The 12,371-nt window shown below is 56.2% G+C and overlaps 1 protein-coding gene across 9 annotated transcripts in view; it reads right to left on the bottom strand.

The window, feature by feature from the left end:
- Nucleotides 1-12,371, bottom strand: part of DNM2 (dynamin 2) — a 39,883-nt gene that overhangs the window by 15,162 nt on the left and 12,350 nt on the right. For 3 of the 9 annotated variants that reach the window (XM_029585006.1, XM_029585003.1, XM_029585004.1), the window contains exons 10-16: nucleotides 9,031-9,169; nucleotides 6,980-7,066; nucleotides 6,745-6,815; nucleotides 6,445-6,474; nucleotides 6,127-6,178; nucleotides 5,108-5,119; nucleotides 2,244-2,357 (exon numbers count right to left, since the gene is read on the bottom strand). In XM_029585006.1, coding sequence (XP_029440866.1) covers nucleotides 2,244-2,357; nucleotides 5,108-5,119; nucleotides 6,127-6,178; nucleotides 6,445-6,474; nucleotides 6,745-6,815; nucleotides 6,980-7,066; nucleotides 9,031-9,169 — 505 coding nt within the window. The remainder of the gene's footprint in view (nucleotides 1-2,243; nucleotides 2,358-5,107; nucleotides 5,120-6,126; nucleotides 6,179-6,444; nucleotides 6,475-6,744; nucleotides 6,816-6,979; nucleotides 7,067-9,030; nucleotides 9,170-12,371) is intronic. The other 6 variants (XM_029585007.1, XM_029585008.1, XM_029585012.1 and 3 more) reach the window with 3 other exon arrangements.

The raw sequence follows: 12,371 nt of genomic DNA, 5'->3' as shown, positions 1-12,371 counted from the left end.
CTGCTATTCCAGTACTGAGACCCTCACACACAGCTCTGCCAATGCACCTCACTCCTGCCCTGCAGCACCTCCTGCTATTCCAGTACTGAGACCCTCACACACAGCTCTGCCAATGCACCTCACTCCTGCCCTGCAGCACCTCCTGCTATTCCAGTACTGAGACCCTCACACACACAGCTCTGCCAATGCTCCTCACTCCTGCCCTGCAGCACCTCCTGTTATTCCAGTACTGAGACCCTCACACAGCTCTACCAATGCACCTCACTCCTGCCCTGCAGCACCCCCTGCTATTCCAGTACTGAGACCCTCACACACAGCTCTGCCTATGCACCTCACTCCTGCCCTGCAGCACCCCCTGCTATTCCAGTACTGAGACCCTCACACACAGCTCTGCCAATGCTCCTCACTCCTGCCCTGCAGCACCTCCTGCTATTCCAGTACTGAGACCCTCACACACACAGCTCTGCCAATGCTCCTCACTCCTGCCCTGCAGCACCTCCTGTTATTCCAGTACTGAGACCCTCACACAGCTCTACCAATGCACCTCACTTCTGCCCTGCAGCACCCCCTGCTATTCCAGTACTGAGACCCTCACACACAGCTCTGCCTATGCACCTCACTCCTGCCCTGCAGCACCCCCTGCTATTCCAGTACTGAGACCCTCACACACAGCTCTGCCAATGCACCTCACTCCTGCCCTGCAGCACCTCCTGCTATTCCAGTACTGAGACCCTCACACACACAGCTCTGCCAATGCTCCTCACTCCTGCCCTGCAGCACCTCCTGCTATTCCAGTACTGAGACCCTCACACAGCTCTACCAATGCACCTCACTCCTGCCCTGCAGCACCCCCTGCTATTCCAGTACTGAGACCCTCACACACAGCTCTGCCTATGCACCTCACTCCTGCCCTGCAGCACCCCCTGCTATTCCAGTACTGAGACCCTCACACACACAGCTCTGCCAATGCACCTCACTCCTGCCCTGCAGCACCCCCTGCTATTCCAGTACTGAGACCCTCACACACAGCTCTGCCTATGCACCTCACTCCTGCCCTGCAGCACCCCCTGCTATTCCAGTACTGAGACCCTCACACACAGCTCTGCCAATGCACCTCACTCCTGCCCTGCAGCACCCCCTGCTATTCCAGTACTGAGACCCTCACACACAGCTCTGCCAATGCACCTCACTCCTGCCCTGCAGCACCCCTGCTATTCCAGTACTGAGACCCTCACACACAGCTCTGCCAATGCACCTCACTCCTGCCCTGCAGCACCCCCTGCTATTCCAGTACTGAGACCCTCACACACACAGCTCTGCCAATGCACCTCACTCCTGCCCTGCAGCACCCCCTGCTATTCCAGTACTGAGACCCTCACACACAGCTCTGCCAATGCACCTCACTCCTGCCCTGCAGCACCCCCTGCTATTCCAGTACTGAGACCCTCACACACAGCTCTGCCAATGCACCTCACTCCTGCCCTGCAGCACCCCCTGCTATTCCAGTACTGAGACCCTCCCACACAGCTCTGCCAATGCACCTCACTCCTGCCCTGCAGCACCCCCTGCTATTCCAGTACTGAGACCCTCACACACAGCTCTGCCAATGCACCTCACTCCTGCCCTGCAGCACCCCTGCTATTCCAGTACTGAGACCCTCACACACAGCTCTGCCAATGCACCTCACTCCTGCCCTGCAGCACCCCCTGCTATTCCAGTACTGAGACCCTCACACACACAGCTCTGCCAATGCACCTCACTCCTGCCCTGCAGCACCCCCTGCTATTCCAGTACTGAGACCCTCACACACAGCTCTGCCAATGCACCTCACTCCTGCCCTGCAGCACCTCCTGCTATTCCAGTACTGAGACCCTCACACACAGCTCTGCCAATGCACCTCACTCCTGCCCTGCAGCACCTCCTGCTATTCCAGTACTGAGACCCTCACACACAGCTCTGCCAATGCACCTCACTCCTGCCCTGCTGCACCCCCTGCTATTCCAGTAATTCCTCCTTGCCCCCTCCCAAACCTCCTCCAGGGATAGCCGCCCCCTCCTGCTTCAATCTGGCTCGGTTCCCTCTACAAAAGGAGAGGGAAGCTCATTTTCTGGGTTTTTCTCCGCTAAAGCACCACACGGCGCCTGCTCCTCGCACCCTGACACATCACGTGTACCCCCCCGCAGGTGAGACCCTCTAAGCTCTGCTCCTCCCCCCTCCCCCCCTGGTCGCAGCCCGGCACTTACCTCCTCGTCCTTGTACCAGGACAGAGATTCGGCGGTGAGCACAAACCAGTACTCCTTGGAGCCCCCCTTCATGATGCTGATGTTGTTGATGGTCAGCCAGCCTCGGCGGATCACCTGCGGAGGAAGACAGACAGAAGAAGATGGAGAGGGAGGGAGGGAGGGAGGGAGGGAGAACACTGGCCGCCTTTAGTAATTCACTCGTGCAACAGCCCCAACCGTGAAAAACACCAAACCTGATTTTATCCAGCAGGGAAGAAAATTTTCTCTCTCACCTAAATATCCCCCTCCCCCCCCGATCAACAAAACGGCCGCTCCGGGCTTCTCAGCTTGGAACGTTAATTTTATCTCAAAACGTGTACAGGCGGCGTGACGGCGAACCCGCGTACGCCTTCGGAAGGCATTCGGCAACGGATGCCGGGATGGTGGGGGGGGGGGAGCGCTAGGCCTGCCCGCGCCGCCCGGGCAGAGCGGGTAAAGACGGGTCTCCAGAAATCCATCCGCGCACTCTGCGGGCCCCGATGGTGCTAAGTGGTAGGCAAGGGGGGGGACGACTGCGAGAATTTACCGCCGACAGCCTGCGACCCCTATGAGAGGTCACCGCCCTCCTCACGAGCTGGGAGCCGCACGCCGTTATCTTCCAGCGGCGCCGCGAGGTGCGAGGGAATATTAGAACGTTTTAGGGAAAGACGAGGACCGTTTTTTTGGTTTTTATGAGGCACGTGCGTGCCGTCTTATTTTGTTAGTGCTGATGTTTTAAAGGAACTATTTTGGGTGTGTTTTACGGTATTTTAACTGCGAATGCTCATTGTGTGTGTTGGAAGATGCAGGATATTAAAAAAGGCTTTTTAAAAAAAAAATTTAAAAGAAACGAACGTCGACATATTGAGCGCTCTGGTCAAACGTCCCTGGGAATCCCGGCTGCTAAACAGGAGGCTGGGCGCTGCCGGAGCTGGACAACGGGGCTGGCTTTCTGCCTGGCCACATTGAACGGGACCTCACGTGGGTTAGTAGCTGTGCTCGGGGGTTAATGGCAACAGACACCAAGCTCCCAGCAAATGTCAAGCTTCTACTTTTTTGGGAGGACAGAATGTTTCCGGAAAAAGCCTGCATTTATATGGCTTTAGTTTTAAAAAAACCAAAGCAAAACGAACAAAAAAGTTATATATATATATATATTTTTTTTACTCTGGCCCAGCCAGTCCCACTTCTTCCCCCACTACCCCAACCAAAAGGTTTTGATTGACATCATCAGATCGTGTGACCTTTTGGCGGGCTTTGCTGTGTCAAAAAGGGTTTCCTCTGCTTTATCAGGGCTTCGGACGCTCTTACAGAATAAGAGACGCTCAGCACTTTTTACATCGGACAGCGAATGTGTTGGAATTTAGTCCGACCCCAAATGGTGCGGTCACAGCTAAGGTCTTCCCCCTCTGTGCCTTGATCCCCCCCATCCACCAACTGTTGAGTGGAAGAGGAACGCTGGAGTCGTTCAGGGCAGGAGTCACCCACACCGGATAAGAGTCCGGGGGGGATGTTGTCCGGCTCTGCGCTGCAACAGGCTAGTTTAGAACTGCATTATTTACCTCTCTGCACCTAAAAAGTCACGGGACAGAAAGCAATCCCGGCGTGGGGGGGGGCCTACGCGGGGATGCAGCCGGAGGGCAAGGACGGTGCAAGAAGCTGCCCCGGGCCTCGCTCCCAGTGCCGGCTCTCAGCGTGAAAGCAGCCGCCAGCGTGTTTATCCGCAGACACGAGAGAAAAAAAAAAAAAAAAGCGCCAAGCATTTGCAGGCTGAAAACACCAAAGGAACTTAACTCAGAGTTTGTCTGACGGCGGGAAGGAAGGAGCCCTGCAAATTAAGACGGCGGAAAGATTTTAAAAAACCCCTCCAAACAAAACTCCATGGATTCAGGTCTCTGTGGGGAACAGAGCTTATGGGAGTTTTGAGTTTAAAAATAAAATAAAAAAATCAGTTTTGATTAAAATTCAATTAAAATTTTGCAGAAAGAAGGAACATTTAAAAAAAAAAAGTAAAGAAAAGCAGCAGGCAGGACATTAGAAGCAGGATAGAAGGTCCCAGGGGGACACCAATTCCGGCAGGCAGTGGCCACCCCCCCATGTCCCTCGAGGGCCACAAACCTGCAATAAAAGATCACAGGGCCCCAGCCGAATGAAACCTTTTTATTTTCCCAATCCTAGGACACTTTGGGGGGGGGGGGGGCATGGCTGCAGGTTCAGGGGAGATGCAAAACTGCCGACAAGCGCCCCCCCCCCCCCCAGTACAACCTGGGCTCTCATCGTTGATGGAAAAGAAACCTCCATCCGGATGGGATTTTTCCTTCCCGCGGAAAGCCAGCGGTGACGCGGGGAGGGGGAGGGAACTGGGAGATGAAACTTTACAGGAGACAGAAGGGAAGAGCCGTGGGGGTCTCAGGAGGGACAGTGAGCACGCACCCCCCCCCCTGCCGGTGACTAACAGCGTAGGCGCTTAAGGATTCAGGGACAGGTCCCTGTCCCAGAGAGCTTACCATGTAACTGGAGGCGAGGGGAGAGAAAAGGTCACAACAAGGCGGGTGGATTTCGACGCTGGCTGGCAGGGCAGTAACACAAGCGGCGTGAGAGCCACATGAGAGGGGAAACGCAGATTTCCTGGGCCCGAAACGCAGGAAACAAGAAACAGAGCATCCAGACTCCCCCCCCCCCGCACTAATCCACGCCCAGGCAGTTCCCATCCCACAGTAAAAGGCAGGGCTCACTCCCCCCCCCCCCCCCCTTCAGGTTTCTTTTTGATGCTGGGGCCTAGCGTCGGCGTCTCTCGTCTTAGGATTCGCACGCAGGGAGGCGGTGGGGGGGGGGGGGTTACTTACCAAGATCTCACCCTGCCGGAGCCGGGGGTAAAAAAAAAAAAAAAAAAAGTTAGGATGAGGCGAGTGAGAGAGAGGAGGGGGAAAAAAAAAAAAAAAAACAAAAACCAAGGAAGCAGAGAGGGAAAAAAAAAAAAAAAAGATATAAAAAGCAGAAAGAGAAAAGATAATTACGTGCAATTAATATAAAAATTTACAATGTTAATGTTTTATTCAATTAAAAAAAAATAATAAAAAAAAGTCATTTGCAAACAAACTGAAAAAAAAAAAAAAAAAAGTGTGCATCGACAATCCCGCAGGCATTAAAAACTCATGCATGGGTTACAGGTTGCATCCCAGGCCAGGCATGCGCGTGCTGCACGTCAAACACGTACCAGGAAGGGTGGGGGGAGGGGGACGGGGGAGTGGCAAGGCGTTTCTGTACCGCCACCCTGTACTGACCTGTGGAGGGAGCGCTCGGCCGACACACACACGGTGAGATCAGGTGATAGGGATTAACCCCCCCCCCCCCTCCCCTCTCTCAATCACGCTCTGGCTGGAAAAACAGGTTGAGGCGCCGCGAGAGCCCGGGACCCTCCCACCCAGACCTGCAGCGCTGATAAAACAAAACAAAACAAAAAAACAACAGCCTGACGGCAGAGAACACCACCCAGCGCAGGGGACTGGGCACGGAGATCCCCTCCCTAGGGGCCGCCGCAAGAGCAGCAGGGGGTCCCTCCGTGGCCGGCACGCGACCAGGAGGGTACGGAAGGAATGCAGCGCACGTGTGTCCCGTTCCCCCCCCCCCCCCAAAGACTGCGGGATTCGCTGCGCCACGAGGGCGGCTCCGTGGGAGCTTCTCACCACCACCACCGCCCAAAAACATCCACTTTCGACAAAGCCTAAATCGATGCCGACCACCCCCTTTCCCCCCCATCCTGACCAGAGGTCTCCCGGCAAGGAGCAGGGAAAAGTCTCCACCCCCCCCCCCCGCCTGCCGGAGCCCTCACAAACCCTGGCGGGAGGGCGCGAGCCAGAAGTACCTGGTTGGGGATGGCTCTCTTCTTGTTCATCTGCGTGCTCCTCTGCTGGGCACTGGAAGAGAAAGGGGAAAAAAGCAGACACGATGCCTAATCGAGCGCGGAACAAGGGGGGGCAAACCGGTGCACGCCGAAGCGGGAGGCTGCCCTCAGTGGGGGCGGCCTGGGCAGAGACAGCAAATCCTTGGGCGGTTAGGAAAGCAGACCGGTAACCGGTAAAACGTTAAGGGAAAGGGGGGAGCCGGAAGGGCAAGCGAGGCTGGAAGCAGCGGCCGGCGCCACACGCGCGCATGCACGTCGCGCCAGCCGCAAAATACCCACCCTGTCACCAGCTGCTCTGTATAGTAACAGCTTGAGGGGGACGGGGAGCAGTTTCAAGGAGAAGTCCACGGAGAAAGAAGAAGCAGGTGTGTGAGGAAAAGGAAGAAAAGAGGAAGAGATGGTGAGGAGGAGGAGAAACTGAACGGAGAGCGCGCCAGCAGAATGCGGCGCGCAGGAAGGCGGCAGGCTCGGGGGGGGGGGACGGGGGGGGACCGTCCCGGAGGAGGCAGCGGGGCAAAACGTCCTCCTGAGACGGCCCCGGGGGGCCATTTACCCCGCCCGTTCCCTGCACATACATACTTGGCAAAGCCGATGAAGTCTTCGTGGTTGGTGTTGATGTACGACAGTTCGATGTCGATCAACAAAAGGATCTAAAAAAAAGAAAGGGACAAACACATAGGGAGGAGTTACAAACCGCTGGAGGACAATAAAACCCACTCCAGGAATGGGCAGGACCGTGTGCCGTTCCACCCCCCCCCCCCCCCAATATTTCCCAGAAACCCGACCGAGTCTGTCCTCCCCCCCCCCCCCTTACCTGATCCTTGGTTTTCCCTTCCCGCTCACGGATGTAGGTCGACACGATCCTCTCGCTCTCCTCTCGGAGTCTGGGGTACGAGGCCAGCTGAGTGCCGGGGGGGGGGGGGGGAGACAAAACGCCCAGATCAGAGCTATTGCAATGGGACGTTGGTAAAAAAAAAAACAAAAAAAAAAAACAACCGCGGCGGGGAATGGAAAAAACAGGCAGTCCTCCCACGACGGCGTTCCCAGCCATTAAACGTTAAGTTAGGACAGAGTCTGCATCTGTTTAAAAAAACGACGCGCGAGTCGAGAGAGAGCTCCGCGTACAGCGTGCTTCTCAGCACCGAAACGTGAAAAGCCATAAACTCCTAGGGAACCAGGGGGGAATTCGGCTGGAATTAAGCCCCCGACACTTCAGACACGTGCGACGAGATCTTTTATCGGTCACGGGGGGGGGGGGGGGGGGGGGACCCTGGGTCTTTGCAGGCTCGGGAGAGGGGGTAGGGGGTGGTGCCCGGCTCCTGAGATCTCATGCAATCAGAACTGGGGGGGGGGGGGGAGGGGGATCCCGGGATATCCCTACCGAGCGGGGCTCCAGGCGCCTGCATGCACAACTGCCTCCGGTTTTTTTTTTTTTGCATTCGGGAATATCCTAAAAAAAAAAACAAAAACCCAAAAAATCAGCCTGGCTTGGCGGCCCTGGAGGGCCGGAGCTGTCCACCCCCCCCCCCCCCCCGGCGGCTTCTGCTACCCCGGACTAGCAACGTGCTGGGGGGGGGGGGGGAGAGGAAGGAACGACCCGGTTACCTTGTCCGCACACTTTTTTTTTTTTTTTTTTTTTTTTATGGACGGTGGCCCGGTTCTGAAGCCACTTCAAAGCGGGCTCCCTCTCCGAGCTTCACGGCCTGGCTTTTTTTTTTTTTTTTTTTTTTTTTTCTTTCCCCACCACGGCTTGGAAGAGCCCCCGCGTTCTGTGCCGCCCAGAGAGCAAAGAGGAGAGCAGTCGGCGGGGGCCCAGAGCGACACACGAGAGCATCGGTGGACAGAGAGAGAGAGAGAGAGAGAGACACAGACAGACAGACAGAGAGAAGAGCGACTGGGTTAGTAATCCCGCTGCCGGAAGCGCCAGACGCACGCCTCCGAGTCCCGCCGCGTGCACGTTACGCAGTCCCAACGCCCTCGTTCAGGCAATCGCTCCATCGGATTATTTTTAACGCCGGCAGTTTCCCCCCCGAGCTGGCCCAGCGCCGAGTGACGCAGATCCCGCTGAGAAGCGAGCAGCGGGGAAGGTATCTTCAGGGTCATCGCGCGCGCACAGCGGAAAATATTTTGGGGAACGTTAATGCTGAAAGATATCATCCCCTCACCCCCCCACCCCCCCCCCCCCCCAAAAACACACACATTCACCCAAGAAGCGCAGAGCCGGGTCCATCGAGCCCAGCATCCCCGTCTTCCAGCCGCGGCCGGTCCGGGTGGCAAGCACCTGGCAGGGTCCCAAAAATCAGATCCAGTTTTTGTTACGCACCCCCGGGGGGCACACCCGGCCCGCAGGGGAGCGTCTGCGGGGATTCGGAGGCAAGTGCACACACACACACACACGTGCGGAGATCCTCCCCACCCACCCTGGCAAGAGAGAGAGTCGGTCTGTCCTGCCAGAAACCACAGCAGCTTTCGAACTGTGCACATCAGGCCAGGACCCCCCCCCCCCCCCCCCCCCCCCCCCCCCGGGGCGTCTGGCTTAACTGCGAAGGGCCGTACCATGCATTTAAAAAAAAATAATAATCTTAAGATGTTCGGAGCTGGCGAGGTCGGCAAGGCCTGGCTACGTCCACCAGCAAAGGAGCTTGCTCGGTGCCGGCGTGACCTCCAAAGGCTCAAGGGAGACATCGTGGCGTCTGCAGGTCAAGCAATCCCCCCCCGCCCTCGTGCTACAGGGGGGTCTCTGAGCGCGGGCCCGCTTCCCTGCCTCGCACACCCCTCGGTTAGTAAAAAAGCCGGCGCATGTGCGGGAGATCCCGGGCAGGGTGGGGGGGGGGGGGGGGGGGGGGGGAGAAGACAGCTCAATACCTTCACCGTACACTGCCTGACGGTGTTGATCAACTCCTGAATCACCAGATCCACGCACTTCAGGCACGGCTCTTTCAGCTTCACCACCTGCTTTTTCACGATGGCCTCGAAGGCCAGATCCGGCGTGAAGAGCCCCGTCCTGCGCGCGGCCGCCGAGGCGAAGGAGTGGGGGAGAGAGAGAGAGAAAGGAGAAGAATGTTTCAAACAGGCAACTCTTCAAGCTCTAGCTAAATCAAACAGTAGCATAAAATATGACAAAACACTGATGTAGAGCACCTCGCTGTTCCACCCCCAGCTTTCTCCTAATGAGATAGCCTCAAATAACTGCACGGATCTCAAAAGAAAGAGAGAGATTTATTTTTACCTGATAATTTCCTTTCCTTGAATCCTTCTACACCTGTCCAGAGTTGTGGGTTATCTACCCTACTAGCGGACAGAGACAAAAAAGGACGAATCTCTTTCCATGACATTACCGGTAAGTTAGTTATGGTGCAGCTCCAGCCAAAAGCCAGTGGTTCTTATGTCAAAACAACGGAAGATACTACAAAGTAACGATCCTTCCAGACATTCCTTGACTATATAGAAAGTAAAATATAAAACCTCCACTTGCCCCAATCTCTATAAACCACTTAAAAGATTATTACGCGGGTCCGACTTCCTGAACTTCCTGGAACTGGCATAGCAGGATTCAAGGAAAGGAAATCAGGTAAAACTAAAATTTCTCCTTCCTTTTCATCCTGCTACACCAAGCCGGACGAGCGGGAAGTAACCATGCCCCAATGAATCTGGGAGGGAGGTAGTTAGAGCTGGCACCTGAGAACGCCTGCTCCAAAGGCTGCGTCCCCTTATGGACGAACATCCAGACTGAAATGTTTAGTGAGAGAGAGTGCAGGAAAGACCAAGAGACTGCCTTACAAAATATCCTCCAGGGCAAGAGCGGGGAGCTCTGCACAAGACCAAGTTTGGGGCTTTCACCGTGTTTTGCCCGAAGGACCTTTGGTGGCTGCCAACCTTTTCAGTACTTCCCTGTCCCCAGAGAGCTCACGATCTGAGTTTGTACCTGAGGCAACGGAGGATGAAGTGACTCTCCCAAGGTCACGAGGAACGTCAGTGGGAACTTGAACCCTGCCTTTCCTGGTTCTTAGTCCGCTGCACTAGCCACTGGGCCCCTCCTCCACTCCTGCAAGCACCAGGACAGGAGTGGTCCGATTCAAGAGGAACACAGAAACCAGTTTAGGTAAAAAGGACTGGTGTACAAGACACTGAAGACTGAGAAAATCAATGAGAAAGGGATTTCTGCAAGACAAGGCTCCTCTTGCAGAGGCTCCTCTGGCTGAACAAGTGGCCACCAGAAAATTAGTCAGCGAAAAAACCCTACAGAAAAGCACTGTACAGCGAGTCCACTAAAAGCCGAATTAAGATCCCATCAAGGACCTAAAAGGAGGTGGAAGCGAGGAGGAGAAAACTCTGGGTGAAAAACGACGAACTCCCTAAACCGTACCTCTCACACAGGAGAGAAAGCAGCTACTTGAAACGGCAGAAAAATTTGGGATCAAGCCTGAACGCATCCCTCTCTGAAAGAAGCCAGAAGTCCTCGGTCACCACGATACCAGCAGCCAACTCCCTCGCATCCTGCTTCACAGACAGACTCCGCACTCGAACATAAGCCAGCGAAACAGCAGGGGAGAAGCTCCTTATTCTGCAATTACGAGCGTCCAAGAACCAGGCTGGATCCTACCCCGAGACCTGGACTCAGATTCAGGAGATCTTGAAAACCCCCGAGGAATTGCATCGGAGAAATCGACCCGTAAGTCTCAAAAGATCCGCACGTCGAGGACAGCTTGGGGCCAATCTGGAGCCATTAAAAAACCCCCAACCTGTTGCTCACTCTTCCTTTCAAGGGTCTCTCGCTCAGAAGGCAGGGAGGAAACAGTCTGATCACCGTCAGGCAGAACGTCTCTCCCTCCGGACCCGTGCTTGCAGAGACGGCTGAAGAACCAGAGGACATGCTTTTGGGTCAAAGTGAAGACCAGGGGTGCAGGTGCCCATCCATCCACGCTCTTCTGAGAAAGTCTCCCGGCCGAGCCCCCACTCTCTGGGAACCAATAACATGTCTGGAGAGAGAAAGAGACGGACGGACGGATGGACCGGCTGGGTCCCAGTCCCACAACAGGAGTCATAGAAACCGCAGTAGATTCCGCTCTGACCGCTGGAAAAGCAGGTGGGCTCTCTGTTCTCCGGGACGCCGCTCGACCCCCGAGTGTCTGCTCACGTAAGGTGCAGCCGTGGCACCGTCAGAGAGAAACCCGGACCTGCCCTGGCCACCGAGCAGAGGAGAAGCAGAAGGACGACAGCCAGTCCCGGCCCTGGGAGCGGCCTCCGCACCCCAGCGACCTTGCGGTGGCTTTCGGGAGCAGCCACTGGGGGAGGAAGATGCAGATTTCATTCTCAGCAAGTTCAGCGGCACCGACCTCCAAAAAAAATAAAAAAAAAAGAGAAGGTTTCACCTTCCTGACCCCGGGAGAGGAAGACGGATTGCGTAGTCCCGGGATTGGCCCTGGTTAAGCGATCGCCGAGGCACGGACGAGCCATAATCCAATTCCTTCCGTAAAAGGTGCAAGAGAGGAACCTAGGATGATCTTTCCGGGCGGGAATACGTTAAGCAAGGCTCTGAAAGGCCGCGAGGGGATTGGAACCCGCCCTGCTGCGGCAAAGCCACTAATGAGGACCAGAGGGTTTCCGTACCGAAAGGGGAATAACGTGAAGACCGGCGTTTGCCCCCTCCCCGTCACACGGAGGAATCGTCCCTTCTTTAAGGCCAGGAAATAAACGGAGCACTGACCGCGCCGGAGCGAAAGAGCCGGGTCACTGCCACTCCCCATCAGGGGCAAACCCCGCACACGTCTGAGCGCAGACGCAAGGCTTTAGGCGACCTCGGGATTCCCCCTCGCAGAACAGGGTCCCGGTACCGGAGGCCTCCGGAACCTGAAAAGCTGAGGCGCTGAAGGAGGGCGCGGCCACCCCAGATACGAGGAGGAGAGACCCCCCCCCCCGGCTCCAAACACCGCTGTTGGATAAATTAGGCTCTTACCGGCAACCCACACCCCAGCGGCTGAAATGACCAGGGGGGTAACAGCCCTGACCTAAGGGGCGGCCGCGGGTCCCCAACCTGCACCAGGCCCTGGCTGTAAAATGCCCTAGAGAGGCAGGGGCCCGGCCTGGCTTCCAGCACAGGGCCTCAGATCGGGGGGAGGAGAAAGGGGCAGGAAGGGCCGGCACGCGGGCTCCTGCCAAAAAAGGCCACCTCCGAAGGCGAAAATAGGAATGGATCCGTCGCGCTG

The sequence above is a fragment of the Rhinatrema bivittatum genome, chromosome 19 (assembly GCF_901001135.1).
Source record: "Rhinatrema bivittatum chromosome 19, aRhiBiv1.1, whole genome shotgun sequence".
NCBI classification, from domain to species: domain Eukaryota; kingdom Metazoa; phylum Chordata; class Amphibia; order Gymnophiona; family Rhinatrematidae; genus Rhinatrema; species Rhinatrema bivittatum.
The sequence above is the reverse complement of the archived record's forward strand: the minus strand, read 5'-3'. Positions and strand labels throughout refer to the sequence as shown.